The 23,918-nt window shown below is 45.6% G+C and overlaps 1 protein-coding gene across 11 annotated transcripts in view; it reads right to left on the bottom strand.

Annotated features, from left to right (window-relative positions):
- Positions 1-23,918, bottom strand: part of DNAAF8 (dynein axonemal assembly factor 8) — a 151,494-nt gene that overhangs the window by 66,097 nt on the left and 61,479 nt on the right. For 10 of the 11 annotated variants that reach the window (XM_073362825.1, XM_073362831.1, XM_073362826.1 and 7 more), the window contains one exon: positions 5,199-5,315. The exons of the other annotated variant lie outside the window; for it this stretch is intronic. In XM_073362825.1, the coding sequence (XP_073218926.1) occupies positions 5,199-5,315 (117 nt within the window). The remainder of the gene's footprint in view (positions 1-5,198; positions 5,316-23,918) is intronic. 11 annotated transcript variants of the gene reach the window in all.

Genomic DNA, 23,918 nt, shown 5'->3' with positions numbered 1-23,918 from the left:
GAGAAGTATGTGTCCATGTCCTCATCACTGTCGTCACTGCACTGCCATCGCCTCCTTGCCTGCTTTTGCAGGTTCTGGTTCTGCATATACTGCATGATAATGAATGAGGTGTTTACAATGCTCACAACTGCCGCGGTGATCTGAGCGGGCTCCATGCTTGCCGTGGTATGGTGTCTGTAGGAGAGAAGCGGTGGTTGGATGACCAGTTTTGCACACCTACTGCACTGTCTGCTGCCAGGACACAACAGTTGAGTGGGCTGCACGCTTGCCGTGGTATGGCGAGACAAGAGCAGCTGAGCAGAGTTGCAGCGGGAAGTGGCGGATGACGATGGTCATATAGAGGACCTGCGAGACCACCAGGAGAGTAGGAGAGCAGAGGGGCAGCAGAAGCGGTGGATGATGACGGTTATATAGAGGACCTGCGAGGTGGATTCATAGCACTCAATGATGACAGTTTGCAGCCCTACTGCACTGTCTGCTGAAAGCAGTATGGCGCCCGCATGGAAAAAAGGCACGAAACGATTGTCTGCCGTTGCTTTAACAGAGGGCGGGGCGACTGACGACTTGTACCCAAAACCACCCGCGACAATGTTTTTGCCCCACCAGGCATTGAGAGCTCAACCCAGAATTCCAATGGGCAGCAGAGACTGCGGGATAGCTACCCACAGTGCAACGCTCTGAAAGTCGATGCTAGCCATGGTACTGTGGACGCACTCCATTGACTTAATGCACTTAGTAGGGACACACACAATCGACGGTATAAAATTGCTTCCTAAAAACCGACTTCTATAAATTCGACCTAATTTTGTAGTGTAGACATACCCACAGTTATTAACCAAAAATGAAATCACACAGTGTTTTAATATCATGTGCTGCAAAGAGCCGCAGGAGACACATTAAAGAGCCACTTGCAGCTCGTGAGCTTCAGTATGAGTATCACTGCTCTAGGGAGAACCAGCCATTCGCATCAATTGTACAGTGATATCTCTTCTCTTCTTCTCCTCTTCAATAATCCCCATGCCTTAGGTTATGTCCACACCCTTACGGTGGAGCATAGAGTACAGGAACCTACATGTGTAGCTACACACGGAAGTGAAAGGCTCCAGCAATGGAGAAAGGGCTCTGGTAACAAGGAGCTGCTGGAGTCTTTCCCTGCTGCCTTCCTCTACCAGACCCTCTTCTTGCTGCCAGAGCTTTTCACTTCAGTAAGGAAAGTCTCTGGAAGCGAGGAGGCAGCAGAGAAAGGCTTTGGCAGGGGAGAGGCAGCGCTGTCCCACTGCCTCTCCCCTGCCGGAGCCTTTTACTGCAATAGGGAAAGGGTCCAGCAGCCAGGAAGAAGCAGAACACTAGACAGCTAAAAATACCAGTGTAGATGTTGGAAGCATGTAGAGAGCCATGTAGAGTACACACACTGGGGGTTCAGGTGAGTAAGACCTTGCCTCTGCTCTACTTGCATAAGCCGTGCTGTTTATACCCATATTGGCAGTATCTGTACTCTACATCCTGCTGTAATTGTAGATGTATATTTTCTTACATTATAAAATCTTTGGGGCCGAGACTGTCCCTTTGTTCTGTATTTGTACAGCACCTAGCACAATAGGCCCCTTCAGCACTGACATAATCAGAAATATTAATAACTAATTAATAACATAATGCTTTCTGTGATCTGAACTACTGTCCTTTGTCTTGTATTAGGTTGTAGATTCTTTGGGGGCAAGGAATGAAATTTATCTAATGCACTGGTTACCTTTTCTGTATTAAAGAAACATTTTCAAATAATATTAGCATAGATGGCTGACTTTCTATATTTTCAGAAATTATAAAATCAACACTAGAAGAGAATTCAAAAACAGGTACACCAGGGCATCCTGTAATATATCTATATTTTAAAATCCTGTTTTCTTGATTAATCCCATTCAGCCCATCTTTCGACAAAGAGTACTGAAAGACATCCAGTTGTGTACTGAATATACACATCTGTGTTTCTGATTAGGAAAGAAAATCATTCTGAATCCGCATAATTTTTTGTGTTTCAGTTCTGTATTTCACTTTTCCATAAGGGGAAATTTCTTGTTTCAAGGAGCACAAACCTTAAATGTAAGAATCTGGGTTTTTCCTGAAATTCAGGGACATTGAAAGGTCTGGCTTGCGGCTGCATAGCATGGCCTACAATTTGTTCCTGGTTCCCCCTTCTGTACAGAATTCTTTCCCCAAGAAGGAGCTTTATTGCTCCAGTGAATGCCAATTTAATTGATCATTACCAGACACTTTAAATGAAGTATTACCAAATGCTATTCCCTCATAAACACATAACGAAGCTTACAACATTATGATAAGTTATAAATCTACCTCAGTAATAAAAAAAAAATCTATTCCAACTAGACAAAAAAGTTCTGTTTTCCCCATTGATTTCGTTATAATTCCCCTGATATTAACCCATTGCTCAGACTGGCTAATGAGTTTTCCCATAGCCTTCTGCCCTATAGAACCTCTAGCAAAGACCTTGTAAGCAAGGAAGTAAGTTACTCCTTAGACTGGGTGGAAATGTGAGTAACTGAACAACTTTGAGCAAAGTAGGGGAAACTTCAAGGATCATCCCATTTTGTACTTTTCCCCTCTCACAGTGCATCCTATTCATGGCCTCATACCATGAAGACCTCTTTCCAGCTCAAAATCAGCTCTCTCTAGAACAGGGGTGGGCAAACTACGGCCTGGGGGCCACATCTGGCCCTTCAGACATTTTAATCCAGCCCTCAAGCTCCAGCCGGGGAGCAGGGTCCAGGTCTTACCCCATTCCGACGCTCCAGCTGGGGAGCGGGGTCAGGGGCTTGCCCTGCTCCACACGTGCTATGGCTCTGCGTGGCTCCTGGAAGCACCGGCATGTCCCGCCTCCAGCTCCTACACATAGGGGCAGCCTGGGGGCCCCACCCCAAGCACCGCCTCCACAGCTCCATTGGCTGGGAACTGCGGCCAATGGGAGCTGCCTGGCCGTGCCTCCATGTAGGAGCCGGAGGGGGGACATGCCGCTGCTTCCAGGAGCTACTTGAGGTAAGCGCCAACTGGAGTCTGATCCCCTCCCGTGCCCCAACACCCTGCCCCAGGCCTGATCCCCCTCCCACCCTCCAAACCCCTGGGTCCCCGCATGGAGCACCCTCCTGCACCACCAACCCCTCATCCCTAGCCCTACCCCAGAGCCCACATCCCCAGCCAGAGCTGCACCCCCCTCTGCACCCCAACCCCCTGCCCCAGCCTGGAACCTTCTCCCACACCCTGAACTCCTCATTTCTGGCTCCACCCCAGAGCCCACACCCCAGCCAGAGCCCTCACCCCCTCCCACACCCCAACCCCCAATTTTGTGAGCATTCATGGCCTGCCATACAATTTCCATACCCAGATGTGGCTCGGGCCAAAAGGTTTGCCCACCCCTGCTCTAGAAGATCAACGGGGTCACTCCTGAACCAGCCACAAGAGTTGTTCTAGAGAGAGATAAGTCACTCCCTGATCCTAAGTGCCCACGGGTGGACTATCAAGCACCCTACAGGGTCAAGTCAGATGTGTGGAATCAAAATCATTCTAAGCAGCTTGTCCATCTAGCTGGAAGAAAGTTAAAACAGCAGCATCTTTAGATCAAGTTCAGAGTGAAGCTTTAAAGCCTCCCCAAATGAATCAGACTTATTCAACTTTTTATTGGTTTCAGAGTAGCAGATGTGCTAGTCTGTATTCGCAAAAAGAAAAGGAGTACTAGTGGCACCTTAGAGACTAACCAATTTATTTGAGCATAAGCTTTCGTGAGCTACAGCTCACTTCATTGGATACATTCAGTGGAAAATACAGTGGGGAGATTTATATACACACAGAACATGAAAAAATGGGTTTTATCATACACACTGTAAGGAGACTGATCACTTAAGATGAGCTATTACCAGCAGGAGAGCGGGAGAGAGAAAACCTTTTGTAGTGATAATCAAGGTGGGCCATTTCCAGCAATTAACAGGAACGTCCGAGGAGCAGTGGCGGGGGCGGGGAATAAACATGGGGAAACAGTTTTACTTTGTGTAATGACACATCCACTCCCAGTCTCTATTCAAGCCTAAGTTAATTGTATCCAGTTTGCAAATTAATTCCAATTCAGCAGTCTCTCGTTGGAGTCTGTTTTTGAAGTCTTTTTGTTGTAATATTGCGACCTTCAGGTCTGAAATCGAGTGACCAGAGAGATTGAAGTGTTCTCCGACTGGTTTATGAATGTTATAATTCTTGACATCTGATTTGTGTCCATTTATTCTTTTACATAGAGATTGTCCAGTTTGACCAATGTACATGGCAGAGGGGCATTGCTGGCACATGATGGCATATATCACATTGGTAGATGTACAGTTGAACGAGCCTCTGATAGTGTGGCTGATGAGATTAGGCCCTATGATGGTGTCCCCCGAATAGATATGTGGACACAGTTGGCAAAGGGCTTTGTTGCAAGGATAGGTTCCTGGGTTAGTGGTTCTGTTGTGTGGGGTGTGTGGTTGCTGGTGAGTATTTGCTTCAGGTTAGGGGGCTGTCTGTAGGCAAGGACTGGCCTGTCTCCCAAGATCTGTGAGAGTGATGGGTCGTCCTTCAGGATAGGTTGTAGATCAATGCCCCTCTGCCATGTACATTGGTCAAACTGGACAGTCTCTACGTAAAAGAATAAATGGACACAAATCAGATGTCAAGAATTTTTTTCATGTTCTGTGTGTATATAAATCTCCCCACTGTATTTTCCACTGAATGCATCCGATGACGTGAGCTGTAGCTCATGAAAGGTTATGCTCAAATAAATTGGTTAGTCTCTAAGGTGCCACTGGTACTCCTTTTCTTTCAACTTTTTATTGTACAAGTTCTAAAAGCCAGGCAAGGTCTATGGCAGATCAGTTTGCAGTCAAGCTGGTTTGGGTTTTCAAAATGCATCTATTACTGCAGATATGCACCTGGCTAGCAGCGATTTCCCCAGCTCAGACATTTCAGAGTTTAATCTTTTCAGGCTCAGAGCAACGGGCACAGGAAAAATGACGACACCAAAGGCTAGGGTGACATATTTAGATCTGAGTGAGAAATGTTTAAAGTTTGATTACTTGTACCCATCACATGAATTCAAACATTTCATGCCAGTTTTGATCATCCCTCTGATACCCACTTCATTCTGCAAGTCAGAAAGGAACTCTTACCTCAGTGTCTATATCTGCACTGGCCCCAATGTCACTACTGTTAAGGAAGTATTTTTCATCAGTCTCTACTGTCTGCCAGTAGAACCCAGCTGGCATTGCAAATGCTTTCTCCACTGCCTGAAATGCACAAAAGACAGCTTTTATTTGTGAATTATCTTGATCCTTCAAAGTCAGGAACTGAAAAAGACAGCATGGGTAATGCTAAGGCTAGAGATCAGAAAAAGTGACAAAGGATTATACTCATTAGTCCAATATCATGGCATTTTTTGTTCTATCTTTCCCATTAGGTGCAATAAAGATTACTTGAAATGACATCCAAGAGCACAGATCTGTTACAATTGGTATCTTGGGAGAATGAACACAATTAGGGACCAACCCAGCTATCATTCCATTTGCAGACCACCCACTGACTTCAATGGATGCTACATGCAATGGGGGATGTTACATGCAATGGGGGATCAGGCCTATATATAAGCCTGCAAGATGCTTAGCACTGCTGCGCCTTGCCTGTCAGTGAGGGTTCTGAACATCTCACTGGAAAGGGCTACATGATGAGACCAATTTGGTTAGCTGTTGAACATTGCAACCAGGTTAGGAATCAGCCAATTGTTACAAGAATGAAACCAAAGTCAGTTCATCAAAGCAAATCAAACACACCACATTTCCAGAGATCCTGTTATTTTAGATGCAGTCACTACTGAGGCAGATGAGAGGCTGGCCTTTAGCCCCACGTTGCAGCACCCTGGAGGCATTTCATTACCCAGCATAAACTACACACCTGACTTTGTATTATTACGTACACATTTTCTGTGCAGCAAACCAAGCAAATTGTAAGAGTGCAGTTTGAGCCTCTATGCTTAAGGACATGCCAGCTACTTCCCAGTCATAACAATTTGTTCTGGCTTGAAGATTAGCATGCAAAGATACAGACTAAGAATTAATGCATCTACAGAACATGGAGGGAACTCTTACTGGCCAAGTTCTGCTTAATGGGACAAATTCTGCTCTTAGTTATATCAGTGTAAATCTGGAGTCACTGCAGGAATATCCATGGAATTACTTGGGATTTACACAGAGCGGAATTTAGCCCTCTGACTGGAAACAAAATCAATTCTAAGCCAGATCTTCAGCTGGTGTAAATCAGCATGGCTCCATCGACTTTTGTTGAACAACTCAAATTTACACCAGCCGTGAATTTGACCCTAGAGATTAAGATGTCTTTTGAGCTCACATGCCACCAGAATGTATTCCATGGAAAAGAAATGAAATTTCACAAATGCCTCATTAAGATTTTTATTGTAGATAGAGCTTGGGCTAATTACACAAAAAGCTGCCATTCTGGCCTACAAAGTACATATAACACAGTTTATTTGTGTAAGCACCTGCGAGATATTCTGCTCTGCCGCACAAATAATATGGACTTCATGTCTTTCTATAAATGTTTAAAAACAACAACGAAAGGCGATTCATTTGAGTAATGTTAAAACCCCACTGACACCTCCTGGCCCTGTGCTGCAGCAGCATTTTGTTTTAGTTTTATTATTATTAATTATTATTAACACTATAAGAGTCATTTGCATGGAAACAGAATTTTGAGGTCAGCTGGTGTTAACAGGCAGAACTCCATAGGGGCAGATCCCAGCTATTGTGAATTGGCATGGCTCTGTTGAAGTCAATGGTACTACCTCAATTTACACCAATGGAGGATCTGTCCCTTTGTTTCTGCAGCTCACTGTGCACCAGCTTCTGCCTGTGACATCACACTCCTTTGCTGTGGAAAATATGACAGTGATAGAAACAGAAGCAAGAAATCACCAACCTAAGATAAAAAAAAAATGACTCTGGTCCCAAAGGTCTCTGTCAGTTCCTCTGTGCTATGCAGGTAGCAGTGCAATGCAGATTAGGCCATGCAGGCTGGGAAACCCCAGAGACCCCAATCCTGAAAATCCCTGGCAGCTGCTCAGAGGTCACTTCACTACTCACCAATCAAATGCAGAAGCAGCAAGGACCTCTCCAGCACATTGCTTCTCCTGTTGCTGTGGCCTTTTGACCTTGCATGTGTCCTGCCACCCCACTCCTGCTTTTTAAGCTCTGACCAGAAGATGGGAAGCCCTGGTCTACACTACGGGATTAGGTAGAATTTAGCGGCGTTAGGTCGATTTTAAAATGAATCATAGAATCATAGAATATCAGGGTTGGAAGGGATCTCAGGAGGTCATCTAGTCCAACTCCCTGCTCAAAGCAGGACTGATCCCCGACTAAATCATCCCAGCCAGGGCTTTGTCAAGCCTGACCTTAAAAACTTCAAAGGAAGGAAATTCCACCATCTCCCTAGGTAACCCATTCCAGTGCTTCACCACCCTCCTAGTGAAAAAGTTTTTCCTAATATCCAACCTAAACCTCCCCCACTGCAACTTGAGACCATTACTCCTTGTCCTGTCGTCTTCTACCACTGAGAATAGACTAGAACCATCCTCTTTGGAACCCCCTTTCAGGTAGTTGAAAGCAGCTATCAAATCCCCCCTCATTCTTCTCTTCTGCAGACTAAACAATCCCAGTTTCCTCAGCCTCTCCTCATAAGTCATGTGTTCCAGACCCCTAATCATTTTTGTTGCCCTTCGCTGGACTCTCTCCAATTTTTCCACATCCTTCTTGTAGTGTGGGGCCCAAAACTGGACACAGTACTCCAGATGAGGCCTCACCAATGTCGAATAGAGGGGAACGATCATGTCCCTCGATCTGCTGGCAATGCCCCTACATATACATCCCAAAATGCCACTGGCCTTCTTGGCAACAAGGGCACACTGTTGACTCATATCCAGCTTCTCGTCCACTGTAACCCCTAGGTCCTTTTCTGCAGAACTGCTGCCTAGCCATTCGGTCCCTAGTCTGTAGCGGTGCATGGGATTCTTCCGTCCTAAGTGCAGGACTCTGCACTTGTCCTTATTGAACCTCACCAGATTTCTTTTGGCCCAATCCTCTAATTTGTCTAGGTCCTTCTGTATCTTATCCCTACCCTATCCAGAGTATCTACCACTCCTCCCCGTTTAGTGTCATTGCAGACTTGCTGAGGGTGCAGTCCACGCCATCCTCCAGATCATTAATGAAGGTATTGAACAAAACTGGCCCCAGGACTGACCCTTGGGGCACTTTGCTTGATACCAGCTGCCAATTAGACATGGAGCCATTGTATCCATTGAGCCCGACGATCTAGCCATCTTCCTATCCACCTTATAGTCCATTCATCCAGCCCATACTTCTTTAGCTTGCTGGCAAGAATACTGTGGGAGACCGTATCAAAAGCTTTCCTAAAGTCAAGGAATAACACGTCCACTGCTTTCCCCTCATCCACAGAGCCAGTTATTTCGTCATAGAATGCAATTAGATTAGTCAGGTATGACTTGCCCTTGGTGAATCCATGCTGACTGTTCCTGATCACTTTCCTCTCCTCTAAGTGCTTCAGAATTGATTCCTTGAGGACCTGCTCCATGATTTTTCCAGGGACTGAGGTGAGGCTGACTGGTCTGTAGTTCCCTGGATCCTCCTTCTTCCCTTTTTTAAAGATGGGCACTACATTAGCCTTTTTCCAGTAGTCTGGGACCTCCCCCGATCGCCATGAGTTTTCAAAGATAATGGCCAATGGCTCTCCAATCACATCTGCCAACTCTTTTAGCACTCTCGGATGCAGCGCATCCAGCCCCATGGACTTGTGCTTGTCTAGCTTTTCTAAATAGTCCCAAACCACTTCTTTCTCCACAGAGGGCTGGTCACCTTCTCCCCATGCTGTGCTGCCCAGTGCTTAGTCTGGGAGCTGACCTTGTTCGTGAAGACAGAGGCAAAAAAAGCATTGAGTACCTTAGCTTTTTCCACATCCTCTGTCACTAGGTTGCCTCCCTTATTCAGTAAGAGGCCCACACTTTCCTTGACTTTCTTCCTGTTGTTAACATACCTGAAGAAACCCTTCTTGTTACTCTTAACATCTCTTGCTAGCTGCAACTCCAAGTGTGATTTGGCCTTCCTGATTTCACTCCTGCATGCCTGAGCAATGCCTGGTCATTTGTCCAATCTTCCATTTCTTGTAAGCTTCTTTTTGCTGTTTAAGATCAGCAAGGATTTCACTGTTAAGCCAAGCTGGTCACCTGCCATATTTACTATTCTTTCTACACAAAAATAGTAAATATGCGTCGACACAACCAACTATTCTTTCTACACAAGAATAGTAAATATGCATCTACATAACGAACCCCATTCCATTGACCTAAAGGGCTCTTAAAATCAACTTCTGTACTCTTCCCCGGCAAGGGGAGTAGCGCTAAAATCAACCTGGCTAGGTCGAATTTGGGATAGTGCAGATGCAATTCGACGGTATTGGCCTCCGGGAGCTATCCCAGAGTGCGCCAATGTGACCGCTCTGAACAGCACTTTGAACTCCAATGCACTAGCCAGGTACACAGTAAAAGCCCCAGGAAATTTTGAATTTCATTTCCTGTTTGATCAGCATGGTGAGCTCAGCAGCACAGGTGACCATGCAGTCCCCCCAGAATCGCAAATGAGCTCTAGCATGGACTGAAAGGGAGATACTGGATCTGATTGCTGTATGGGGAGAAGAATCTGTGCAGGCTGAACGCCGATCAAAAAGAAGAAATGCTAATATATATGCCAAAATTGCACAGGGCATGGTGGAGAGAGGCTACAACAGGGCTACACAGCAGTGCCGCATGAAAGTTAAGAAGCTCAGGCAAGCCTACCAAAAGACAAAGGAGGCAAACGGTCGCTCCAGGTCAGAGCCCCATACATGCCGCTTCTATGATCAGCTGCATGGCATTCTATGGGGGGACCCTATCACTACCCACCACTGTCCATGGACACCTGCAAGGGGAGAGTCTCACGCAACAGGGAGGAGGATTTTGTGGATGAGGAAGAGGAGGAGGAGGAGGAGAATGCGCAGCAGGCAAACAGTGAATCCGATCTCCTCAGCAGCCAGGACCTTTTCATCACCCTGGAGCCAATACCCTCCCAAGGCGGGATCCCCGACCCTGAAGCCGGAGAAGGCAGCTCTGGTGAGTGCACATTTGTAACTACAGTACAGGGTTTAAAAGCAATAGTGTTTAATGTCTGATTTTCCCTGAAGAATTGGGATGCATTCACGGCCAGTACAGCTACTGGAGAAGTCTGTTAATGGGTCTGGGGATGGAACGGGAATCCACCAGGGACATCTCCATGAAGCTCTCTCTGAAAGCCTTTGCAGAAGGTTTCTGGCGAGGGCTGCCTTATTTCATCCTCCACAGCAAGACACTTTACCACGCCAAACCAGTAGCAAGTAGTCTGGAACCATTGCAGCACAAAGCATGGCAGCGAATGGTCCTGGGTTTTGGTCGCATTCAAGCAACATTCGGTTTTTATCTTTCTGAGTTAGCCTCAGGAGAGTGATATCATTCATGGTCACCTGGTTGAAATAGGGGAATTTTTGTAAGGGAACAGTAAAAGGACCCCATTCACGCTGCATTGTTTGCACTTGCTTGGATCATCCCGGAGAATAGCCATGCAGCGGTAGGAGGGGTGAAGGGATCATCCCAGAGAATAGCCATGTGGTAGGGGGAGGGGTGAAGCAATCATCCCAGAGAATAGCCATGAGGTGGGGTGGAGGAAGGTGTGTGCTGCACATCCACCCGAAAACCGCAGCCCCTCCTTTTAAACGTTAAACCGGCATTGCTTGCTATGGGAAAGGATGGTGCTGCCGTTTGAAACTGTTCCCATGTTATGAAGGCAGAAGAAGCCAACCCCGCATACCAAAAGGCTTATCATGGCGTACCAAAAGGCTTACCATGACTGCCTGGAAACCAAATTCTGTTGCTCAGCCATGTGTGATGTGTCACCATACTGGCAGGTGCTCAATATAAAAGGCAAAATGTGACCTTGTACCTAAAGCACATGTGCTGTCTGCTGTGAATTGCTTGATTCACTGTGAAAGAGTCTCCCTTTTGTTCTCCGAAATGTATCATCTTAAATTTTACTCTCCCTTTTTATCTCCCCCCAGGTGCAAATGTTTCTATGTTCCCACTATCATCTCCATCCCTGAGGTTATCGCAGATTAGAAGGCGAAAAAAACGCACTCACGATGTCATGTTTTCCAAGCTCATGCAGTCCTCCCGCACTGATAGGGCACAGCTTAATGCATGGAAGCAGAGGCCAGGAAAGCATTAAGTGAGCACGAAGAGCAGAGGCAGGAGGTGATGCTGAGGCTAATGGGGGAGCAAATGGACATGAGGAAGCATCTGTTGGAGCTGCAGGAAAGCCAACAGGAGCACAGACTCCCGCTGTATCCATTGTATAACTGCCTGCCCTCCTCTCCAAGTTCCTATCTTCCTCACCAGACGCCCAAGAATACGGGGGGGAGGCTCCAAGCACCCAGCCATGCCACTCCACTCCAGAGGATGGCCCAAGCAACAGAAGGCTGTCATTCCAACAGTTTTGATTTGTAGTGTGGCTACAATGAGCAATGTGGCCTTGTCCTTCCCACCTCCCACACCCCACCCCACCCCACCCAGGCTGCCTTGTCAGTTATCTCATTTTTTTTAATTAATAAAGAAAGAATGCATGGTTTCAAAACAATAGTTACTTTATTTCCTTTGCCAGCTGTGATCGAAGCGGGGAGGGTGGTTGGCTTACAGGGAATTAAAATCAATAAAGGGGGCGGGTTGCAGCAAGGAGAAACACACACAGCTGTCACACCAAAGCCTGGCCAGTCATGAAACTGGTTTACAAAGTCCCTCTGATGCGCAGCACACCTAGCTGTGCTCTTCTAATTGTCCTGGTGTCTGGCTGCTCAAAATCGGCTGCCAGGTGATTTGCCTCAACCTCCCACCCCGCCATAAACATCTTCCCCTTACTCTCACAGATATTATGGAGCACACAACAAGCAGCAATAACAATGGGAATGTTGGTTGTGCTGAGGTCTAACCTAGTCAGCAAACAGCGCCAGCGAGCTTTTAAACGTCCAAAGGCACATTCTACCACCATTCTGTACTTGCTCAGCCAAAAGTTGAACTGCTCCTTACTACTGTCCAGGCTGCCTGTGTATGGCTTCATGAGCCACGGGAGCAAGGGGTAGGCTGGGTCCCCAAGGATAACTATTGGCATTTCAACATCCCCAATGGTTATTTTCTGGTCTGGAAAGTAAGTCCCTTGCTGCAGCTGTTCATACAGACCAGAGTTCCTGAAGATGCGAGTGTCATGTACCTTTCCCGGCAATCCCATGTTGATGTTGGTGAAACGTCCCTTGTGATCCACCAGTGCTTGCAGCACCATTGAAAAGTACCCCTTGCGGTTTATATACTGGTTGGCAAGGTGGCCCGGTGCCAGGATAGGGATATGTGTTCCGTCTATTGCCCCACCACAGTTAGGGAACCCCATTGCAGCAAAGCCATCCACTATGACCTGCACATTTTCCAGAGTCATCACCCTTGATAGGAGAACGTCAATGATTGCATTGGCTACTTGGATCACAGCAGTCCCTACAATAGACTTGCCCACTCCAAATTGATTCCCGACTGACCAGAAGCAGTCAGGCGTTGCAAGCTTCCACAGGGCTATCGCTACTCACTTCTCAACTGTCAGGGCAGCTCTCATCTTGGTATTCCTGTGCTTCAGGGCGGGGGAAAGCAACTCACAAAGTTCAAGGAAAGTGGCCTTACACATGTGAAAGTTTCAGAGCCACTGTGAATCATCCCATACCTGCAACACGATGTGGTCCCACCAGTCTGTGCTTGTTTGCCGGGCCCAGAATCGGCATTCCATTGTATCAACCAGCCTCACTGGCGCCATGATGTCCCAATTGCTACAGCCCGTGCTTTCAGGAATGTCTGTGTCCATGTCCTCATCACAATCATCCTTGTGCTGGTGTCTCTTAACCCAGTTCTGCACATACTCCAGGATAATGCGCGAGGAGTTTACAATGCTCACAACAGCAGTGGTGAGCTGAGCGGGTTCCATGCTTGCCATGGTATGGTGTCTGCATGGGTAACCCAGGAAAAAAGGCACAAAACGATTGTCTGCCGTTGCTTTCATGGAGGCGGGGGGGCAACTGACAACAACTCAACAATGTTTTTGCCCCATCAGGCATTGGGAGCTTAACCCAGAATTCCAATGGGCAGCGGAGACTGCGGGAACTGTGGGATAGCTACCCACAGTGCACCACTCCGTGAGTCGATGCTAGCCATGATATAAGGACACACTCCACCGACTTAATGCACTTAGTGGGGACATACACAATCGACTATATAAAATTGATTTGTAAAAATCGACTTCTATAAAATCAACCTAATTTTGTAGTGTAGACATACCCTCAGCAGCCCTTGGGCAGGGCACCCATCTGGTGGCACAGTCACAGGAATGTGGATGTGCTGCAGCACCTGTGGGTAGTTGTGTCTGGGTGATCACACCGCTCCCTCAATCACTTGTGGGCACTCCGTAGCACGTGAGCCAAGTGTCTCTCAGAGAGAGACCTTACCAGCACCATTTTCAAACTGGAGACCCCAGCTCTCTCCCTCTGCTGTTCACGATGTTCAAACAGTGCTGTTTATTGTAGGAAATCCCTTATTTCCCTCCCTATTGTTGCTCTACTTCTTACAGTCCTCATGCCTAAGCCCACAAGATCTATGATGGCCCCACGAGCACTCTTGGTGCTATCACGTAACTGAACACAAACAGGGTGTTACTCGTACATGAGCTGTGGTGTTGCATGCATGCAGGCTGACCCCAGCACAAAAACTCACCCCCATGAATATTCAAGAAGCTGAAAGAGAAAGAGGGCAAAAGTGATCAAAGCAAACTTGATCCAGAATGTGGTGAAATCTCCATGGAAACCTTTATTGCTATTCACACAGCTCTAGTTAGGACACAACCTAACATAGTTTAGGAAACTTGAGGGAAAGGCTGACTCTTGGTTTGCCCCATTGTAGGAGTTTGAGTGTCAATCTCCATTTCCCATTTCTTACATTATTTCACTACCTTTTTGTTACTTAAATCAAATGAGCCAAGCTGTCAAGGTTCCTCCCCCACTCTGAACTCTAGGGTACAGATGTGGGGACCTGCATGAAAACCTCCTAAGCTTACTTTCACCAGCTTAGGTTAAAACTTCCCCGAGGTACAAATTAATTTTATCCTTTGTCCCTGGATCTCCACTGCCACCACCAAACTCTAACTGGGTTTACTGGGAAACGTAGTTTGGACACGTCTTTCCCCCCAAAATCCTCCCAACCCTTGCACCCCACTTCCTGGGGAAGGTTTGGTAAAAATCCTCACCAATTTGCATAGGTGACCACAGAGCCAAACCCTTGGATCTGAGACCAATGAAAAAACATTCAGTTTTCTTACAAGAAGACTTTTAATAGAAGTAAAGAAATCACCTTTGTAAAATCAGGATGGTAGATACCTTACAGGGTAATTAGATTCAAAACATAGAGAATCCCTCTAGGCAAAACCTTAAGTTACAAAAAGGACACACAGACAGGAATAGTCATTCTATTCAGCACAGTTCTTTTCTCAGCCATTTAAAGAAATCATAATCTAACACATATCTAGCTAGATTACTTACTAAAGTTCTAAGACTCCATTCCTGGTCTATCCCCGGCAAAAGCAGCATACAGAGAGACACAGACCCTTTGTTTCTCTCCCTCCTCCCAGCTTTTGAAAGTATCTTGTCTCCTCATTGGTCATTTTGGTCAGGTGCCAGCGAGGTTACCTTTAGCTTCTTAACCCTTTACAGGTGAGAGGATTTTTCCTCTGGCCAGGAGGGATTTTAAAGGTGTTTACCCTTCCCTTTATATTTATGACACAAGTCCTGTCTCATTGACACCTCTGCAGCCTCAAGTAAGTAAGAAATTGTATGGTGGTAAATAAGGGCAGAATTCAGTTGAGATTACCTATTTCCCATTCACTATAAGTGACACTAATCTCAGTAACATCAGGCTCAAGCCTATTGATTTCAGTGAAGTAACTCCTGCTACTGGAATAATAATCTGACCAAAAGACCCTCTCATTGATTGTGCAGGAAGGGAATGAATTACAAATTATGGGCCATTTTAAATTGCAGTGACTGTGACAACAAAGGTACACACCTGCAAATAGGCCCTAGACTTCTTAGGTTTTGAAAATCAGGCCATTTATATATTTATCAGCCACATTGCTAGTTAGCAAATAAAGGAGTGATGTCTAATGGACGTCATGGAATCAGAGGCCTCTATACATTGTACCCATGATATGTCAGATTGTATTGTCTGGCAGTTATCCCAAATATGATATTCACAGAGTCATAGAAAGTGGAGGTAGGAAGTCCTATTGGTTGATCTAGTCGACTCCTCTCCTCACGGGTCAATGCCCCACTGGTGCCTACAATATATTAGCTAGTGTTTAGACCAGTCTAGTTTTAAATGTCCGAGAAGAGGGGACCTCCAGCACTTCCCTCTTTCAGCATGCATTGTATAGAAATCTAGCCACATATTTAGGGGAGAATCATGTAAACACAGATGGATAAAATTCTTGGATGAGCCTTGCTTTGGACCATAATGTACTATCCCCTGTTGGGTAGCTGAGTGATCCCACTGTTATCAGGAACTATGAATAATGTCAAAATCATTCAGGGCCCAGGGAAGCCCATTTATTTCTAATCTTTTCTGCCGCTCCTTTTCAGCATGAGTCAGTGTTGGCCAGCTGGATGCATGTTGGCGCACAACAGGAGTGACATTTTCATTTCTCTTGACCCAGGCCCTGTTCCCAGGCCTCTCCAAAAGAACTTGTTTCAATAGGGGAGTTCAGTCTCCTGTGATCACCTTCCGGGCTCTAAATATAAACTCTGCCTTATCCTCTATTTTCTATCCATGTCTCTTTTCACACATCCCTCCAAACCCCTGCTCTGCCAGTGATGCCTCCTAATCAGGGATGGTTGAAAATGTTCCATCAAAACTATTTTTGATGGAGAACTGGGTTTCTGGCAAAATGATTTTTTTCACAAAAAGTGGCTGCTTTCCATGGAAATGTTTTATTTTTCTTTGAAAACCAAACACTTGAAAACCAAAATATTTCTATTTGGACATAATGCTGCAGTCCCACATGGGAGTTCTCGTTCAATTGCCTCATGTCCCCATTCTCCTCTAAGGGCTGGGCTCCCTGGCCTGACTACATCTCCCATGATGTACCCCTTCCCATCTCCAAGAGGGGAGATCATGGTACATCATGGAAGCTCCACACAGCCAAGCTAAAGGTTCAAAGGACACATAGTATGTGTTAGGATCAAGGGTCAAAGAGAAGTGATGGATAAAGGGGTATAAGTGACATGCCAGTAAGGGAGCGTAACATACACTGAGAGAGAGGCAGGAAGGAGGTGTAAGTTATATCAGCTTAGCCTCAGGACCTGATTTTCTTCCCACTTCCTCCACTGAAATGATCAGTGTTGCACCAGTGGAACAGTGGCGTGAGAGCAGAATCAGGCCCAGAGGCCCCATTAAACCAGCTTACACATCATGACTGAAAGCCCCCCTGTTATCTTCAGGGAAAGTGGGAGAGAATCTCTGCCTACGTTCTAGCCACTTTGCACCACTCAGGGGGTGTAAAGTGGAGGAAGCTGGCCTTCAATGGCTGCTGAGAATTCCCCTAATAGGAGAGCTCTCTGCTGGCACAAGGCAGCATAATCAGCTCCTATGCCAACTGCCCCCAACACCCTGGCACATAGGGTGTGTCAGAAATGAAACGGGACATAGTAGAACAATTCTCACTCATTGAACATTTGATAGCTGCTTTCAGCTACCTGAAAGGGGGTTCGAAAGGGGATGGATCTAGATGTTCTCAGTGGTAGCAGATGTCAGAACAAGGAGTAATGGTCTCAAGTTGCAGTGGGGGAGGTTTAGGTTGGATATTAGGAAAAACTTTTTCACTAGGAGCGTGGTGAAGCAGTGGAATGTGTTACCTAGGGAGGTGGTGGAATCTCCTTCCTTTGAGGTTTTTAAGGTCAGGCTTGACAAAGCCCTGGCTGGGATGATTTAGTTGGGGACTGGTCCTGCTTTGAGCAGGGGGTTGGACTAGATGACCTCCTGAGGTCCCTTCCAACCCTGAAATTCAATGATTGTATGGTCCCTTGGGGACTATGAGCAACTGACAGAAGTTACAGCAGCCCCAAAGCTGCTCTGACTTACCCTGGGGCTGGAGCAGCCTGATCATCTCCCTGACAGCCCCCTACCAAGCAGACCTTGGCACAGAAAAAATCTGGGCCCATAGCGTTATTCCCAAGAGGACTAGGGTGCCCCGTTCCTACCTGATGGCATCCTGTGTTTTTCTTTATAACTGTCAAATTTCTTTGTTGTTGTTCAGGAGACATACTCAGATTTCTGTCACCTGAAGGCACTGGAGAAGATTGCTCTATAGCATAGCTGAGACTGAAAACAAACATTACTTTTTCTTAAAGAATCATTAAAAAGCAACCTAGAGCCATTGTTTTGTTTCAGACAAGACTGCAGAGATGAAGCCAGACACAGTTAGGGGAAGAGATTTCACAGCACAACAAAAATGGGTTGCAAAATACAGAGCAGAAACAATGAAAGTAGGAAGGGGAAGCATATTCTACAGGAGCCTGGTTACTCCGGCTGTCGCACAAGAAAACAATGAGCTCTGACATTTCCCTTCTTGAATGCAAGCATATTCTGCACTCATTCCCCACAAGAGCTAAAGAAAAGGCTTGACCATCAAACTATGTCAAGAGAATCTGAAAATAATCTTTATGTAGCAAATAGAATCTACTAGCCTGAGAAATGTTTCCCAGCCAAAGCAGGAAGCCATAGCCGGATTTGCGGGAGGGAACACTAGCTACTTCCTTATCTCATCCCCAAAGCCCTTGGTGCTTCCCAGCATAAGAAACAGAAAGAAATGCTGTTCAAATCCTCCATGAGAAAGTCATTGGCTTTCCTCTCTACCTCCATAGAAGGATTGGGTGCCTCAGAGACTCTCCTAGCTCCTTCGCATGATCCACATTAACTATCTCCACCAGCTCATTTGGCATCTTCAGGTTTAAGCCAAGATGAGTGGCAGGAGCACTGACAAAGGAGCCACCAACCTCAGCTGTGTCAATGCCATTGGCAGATAAAGCATCAACAGCATTAAAGAAAGTGCCAGGGACACATGCACTGAAAGCTGGTGCTCAGGCACCAGTTGTGAGACATATTCAAGACCCAAGTCTGATGCAGCACAGCAGGAACTGTTTACAGCAGGGACTTCCGATTTACATGGCAAGGACCCCAGAATTAGGCTGCAAGGACCGCTGATTTGGGGCATTACTGCTAAATGCTCTCCCTTCTCTGCCACCATGTGGTCCAATCCCTTGTGTTATTTATTGTGATACTAAATTCCATTTGTTTTACAGAACTCCCAGAATTTCAATGTGGGGCAGATTTTAGTATTGAAAATGCATGAATGCATTGTGCAATCAGCCTGGGGCTGGTGGAGGTTTGGATGGCTAGGGAGAGGGCAATTAGGGTTTCTATCACGCAGGATGGCGGGGGCGGGAGGGCAGTCCTGGATACTGGCATACACAAGATAGTTGAGAATTTGGTACTGGGATGGGTATATACCTTGCTTTCTCTTCTTCCCACTTTAGGGCAGGGACAGAGGTGATTTTAAGCGTAGGAGGAGGTAGCACTGAATTCCACATTCCCGTCCTCCAGCAAACGTTGACAGCAACTAGATACCCCACTGCACCCTCCTCCCCTAGTATGTACCACCACGTCCAGCTATGATGGATAAGAATGTTAACTGGATGGTTCTGCTAACCAATCATCTGTGGAATAGTTAGCCGTGTTCACAGTTAATTTACAGTCATTCGGCTCCAGAGTGAACAAACCACTGTGATGAACTGGATCAATTCACACCTCTCCAAGCTTGTTTCAGGCAAACATCATCATGTTAGTTTAAATTTGGGTTATATTCCGAAGGTCAGCTTTTCAACCATAAGTTTGTCAATGGCAAAACTCCCACTGACTTCAGTGGGGTCACGATTTCATCATGTTTTTTCACTGTAAACTGAGATTCTGGAGTGTGTTAATGCAGCAACTCGTAAGTCTGCAATTAGGCATCCATTTGTACAGCCATATTATCACTGTATACATGGGGTCTGGGGCATCTGAGTTACTGACAGGGGAGTGAGTCAGCCCCAAGTGGACTCAGCACTGGGTGAGTGGTCTGACCAATCAGGTGAAATGTGAGGCATATATAAGCACTGAAGCCAAGGCAATGTAACGAGTTCATCGGGCTTTACAATAGGTGTAGGAATGCCTGGTAGCTGGCCTCTCAGTACCAGCTCAGGAAGAGACTGAATAGCAGGAGGCCTTGACTAATCAAGGACTGGTGAGGTGTTACTGTTGCAGGTGAGTAGCACTCCTTGATTAGGATTTTGATCTGTGCTTTGAGAGGTGGTGCCTTGGCCTTGCAATCCAGCACCATCCAGGGCAGGCATCAAGCATGCCAATCTCTCAGCATCCTCCAGTGACTCCAGCTGGAACAGGCCGATCACTCTGAAGATGACGAAGCACTGTTGTGGAGGGTCGATCCTGTCAGACATGCATTAAGGCAAAGTCCTAATGCCCAGTTCAGATGCTTTATAACGAAGCCCTTGAAGATTTGGCATCAGGCTTAACAGAAGCTTCAGAGGAGGGCAGCACAGCCCTGAGGCACACACTGGGACCTGAGAGCTCCCAGATCCCACATCCAGCCAAGTCATGGTGCACCCAAGGCATCTCAGGTAACTGTCATATCCATACATGAAGGACCCGATATGTCCACACCTGGGGCGTAGCTTGAAGCCACTAGACTGTTTCTCAGACTGTGTGAAAAGAAGAGAGAAAGATAGAGCACAGGCAGCAGTAAAAGATTAATAAAACATCTGAAGAGCTGTGAGGCGCTGAGCCCAGACCACATTACTTAATGCAATTTTTATTTATTTGTTTGACAGAAAACAGTTAGAGGTAGCAGCTCTGCAGCCAAGAACCTAATGAGAATCAGGTGAAGATGTCAGTGAAGATGATTAAACGCTGATGTGATGGTAGCAGCAGTTGTGCAAGGGAGCTCCTCCATAAGGCCAGTCCTTGCTTACAGACAGCCCCCCAACCTGAAGCAAATACTCATCAGCAACTACAAACCACACAACAGAAACACTAACCCAGGAACCAAACCCTGCAACAAACCCCAGTGCCAACTGTGTCCACATATCTATTCAAGGGACACCATCATAGGACCTAAACACATCAGCCACACTATCAGAAGCTCATTCACCTACACAGACGTGTATACGCCATCATGTGCCAGCAATGCCCCTCTGCCAAGTGCATTGGCTAAACCGGACAGTCTCTATGCAAAAGAATAAATGGACACAAATCTAACATCAAAAATTATAACTTTCAAAACCCAGTAGGAGAATACTTCAATCTCCCTGGTCACTCAATAACAGACTTAAAAGTGGCAATTCTTCAACAAAAAAACTTCAAAAACAGACTCCAACGAGAAACTGCAGAACTGGAATTAATTTACAAACTGGACACCATCACATTAGGCCTGAATAAAGACTGGAAGTGGATGGGTCACTACAAAAACTAATATTCCCCTTGCTGATACTCACACCTTCTTGTCAACTGTTTGAAATGGGCCACCTTGATTACACTGAATTCATTAACACTACAAAAGTCATTTTTCCTCCCTTCTTGTCAACTGTTGAGAATAACTCACTTCCATCTTAATTGAATTGGCTCATTAGCACTGACCCCCCACTTGGTAAGAGAACTCCCATCTTTTCATATGCTGTGTATTTATACCTCTCTACTGTATTTTCCACTCCAGGCATCTGATAAGGTGGGTTTTAGCCCATGAAAAGTTATGCGCAAATAAATTTGTTAGTCTCTAAGGTGCCACAAGGACTCCTCATTGTTTTCCTCCATCAGCTGTGATGGTAAAAGCTGCTAATAAGAGGCAGGTGCTGTTCACCCTTACCAGGGGTAAGTGCATGGTGCTTGTTGATAAGACAATGTAAGGCATTAAAACTCTACAGCTATGGGATTTGTCAGTCACATGCTAAGAGCAGAGATTCAGGAGTGGGGAGATATTATAACACATATATTTTGGAGAAGAGAATGAACATCACATCTATAAGGCATTGCAAAACTCTAAAAGTTCTTGTCAGCTGTGTCATATAAATGCTGTTATTCAAATATCCCATTAATATATTCTCTGGGAAAGAGCTTCTTAAATATTAATCAGAGAACAGCCCCAGGAGGTCATTCTGCTGATGCAAGATAGTTCCCCATCATACATTTTCTTGCGCTTTCTCTAGTCTTGTTTTAAATGTCCCAAGTGATGGGGGATTTTAACCTCTTCCCTTGGGAGACTAAAGCCTAATTGATCGAATTCAGAATGTTCAGACCAAGAAATTCCCAAGTGGCTCCTCATTCTTCATGATCTTTAGAGACTATATCCCTGTAACATGAAGCACACTCTGGTATCAACTGTACTGGACTGATATATTTTGTTGCAGCTAGAAGTTTATACCTATCATTAAACCAGAATGATCACATCTGTGAAAACTCAGACTCTGCTTTGGTCTTTTGTATGTATGGCAGTAGATCTCTTATGTGGCATGTTGTTCACAAATTCTGGAGGCAGGTTGTTTTCTAGGGGGCTGTATCTGTATATTAACAGAGTGAAGAAATACTACAGCAATTAATTTTGTATGCCTTCGGTGATATGCCTTCAGTCTTCATATAGCCACCAAGTGCTCTTGCTACCCCATATTGTGCTGTGTTGTTATTTTTTGACAACACGCATCCTCAGCTTCAGTGGAGTTACACCCAGGAGAATTTGGACTGGGCCCAAAACTCCAATCATGGTCAATGGGAGTCTTGCCTCAGTAAAAAGTAAGGAACTCAGGATGGGCCCATTATTAATCAGAACTATCCCATGAAAAAGGAAAACAAGCCTTCACTTGTTGGTGGAAGTCAGCTGGGAGCTAGCTAATTTACAGGGCTATGGCAGAGCTACTGGAGGATTCCACCATGGGCAAGTAAAGCAGAGCTAGTGCTTCACAGCTGAGTAAGTTTTGATCCACCTTCCCCAAGCAGGAGCCCCCATCCTCTCTTGGCATTTGCTCCAGATATAATCCACTTCCCTGATTCCCCCAGCAGGCTGGGAACTAGCACAGACTGGGAGCCCAGGGTGACTCTGTGCAGAGTGGCCAAGAAAAAGCAGGCATGGACTATGAGACTGCCTGCCCACTTGTGCTCAGAGCACTGCTGAAGGTACTAAGGAGGTAAGTCTTGTTCACTTGGAACTAAGGAACAGGAGAGGGGAAGGAGGTTATCAGGACAAATACAGAGCATCCCAAGGGTTAATATGAAGATGCAGTTAGTTGTATTTTATATTAAAATGAAGCAATCCCCTTTTTGCTGACATGGAACACTAACTGCAAACCTCCACAAGGATTATGTCACTCCTAACCTAACCTGGGGTTTTAATGATCCCCTTGTGAAATTGCTCTGGATATCCAAAATGAAATACTGCAGATCGATATAAAGTATGTATAGCATTAATAACAGAGACTTTTAAAGTAAGGCACCAAAGGCAAAATGATCTATTTTGGGACTCAGAATCTGCTGAGAAACTACTGGACCAACTGACTGAAAACTAAATGTTGTCTCTCTCTCTCTCTGACAAAGAATCTGTATAACGATTAATGCTACTGACCGGTTACCCGCTGTGCACAGAACAAGGCTGGACTAAGGCATCCTATTACATTTTTATCCCATTTTCCTCTCTCCCCACTCCTGTCCACTTGTTTGTTTCATCGATCTTTTTGCATCTTGTCTTTTAGACTGTAAGGTCTCTGGGACAGAGCTCTGTATTTATTAACCATGTGTCCAATGCTCTGCACTATGGGGTACCAATCTAGTTAGGACTCTGGTCCCCATTGTGATATCAGTGATAACTATTAATGATCACTGGTGCTACACCAGAGTTTTCAAGCTGACAGGCCTGATTAAAGCTAACACTGAATTTCACATGTAAAACCGATATGGTGCTGGCTTTTAGTAACTCTGGGACAGATTGTCCCCTAGTGTCAATCAGCATGACTCCACTATAGTCAATAGCACCAGTCCCCATCAGCTGAGAATCTGGCCGATTCTAGCTTGCTTAGAGAGATCAGAATTTTAACTGAAAGTTTCATGTTTTAAAAGTGGGTTGACCTGGTTAAAGGGCCATGATGTGATGTGGCCTTCACATAATTAAGAGAGTGATCCCAGGAGGTGCTCAACACCTGAAATTGAGGGGGAAATCTGGCCTTTTATCTAACTTAATTTCTTCTAAGCAGGCGAGGCTGAGATAGATCCCTCACACAGAAAATGGGTTTGCTGCCTGACTGTTCAATTTCTAATGATTTATAATTCCCCTAATAAGGGACAGACATAAAAGCTCTCCCTGATTTAAATAAGGCCTTATTCTATGCCTTACAAATAAGCACCAGATTTATCTTGTACAATATACTGGGTAACTTTTCAGCACTTGCCAGTACTTGAAGCCACGTTGGCTGCACATCAATGAGAGAGAAGCTGCCTTTTCAGTCAAGGAGGCGGAACATCATATAGGCAAAACTGTAAGTGCTATGTTAGTGCCTACCTCTTCCTTATATTGACTGGT

Source organism: Lepidochelys kempii, chromosome 10, assembly GCF_965140265.1.
Source record: "Lepidochelys kempii isolate rLepKem1 chromosome 10, rLepKem1.hap2, whole genome shotgun sequence".
NCBI lineage: Eukaryota > Metazoa > Chordata > Testudines > Cheloniidae > Lepidochelys > Lepidochelys kempii.
The sequence above is the reverse complement of the archived record's forward strand: the minus strand, read 5'-3'. Positions and strand labels throughout refer to the sequence as shown.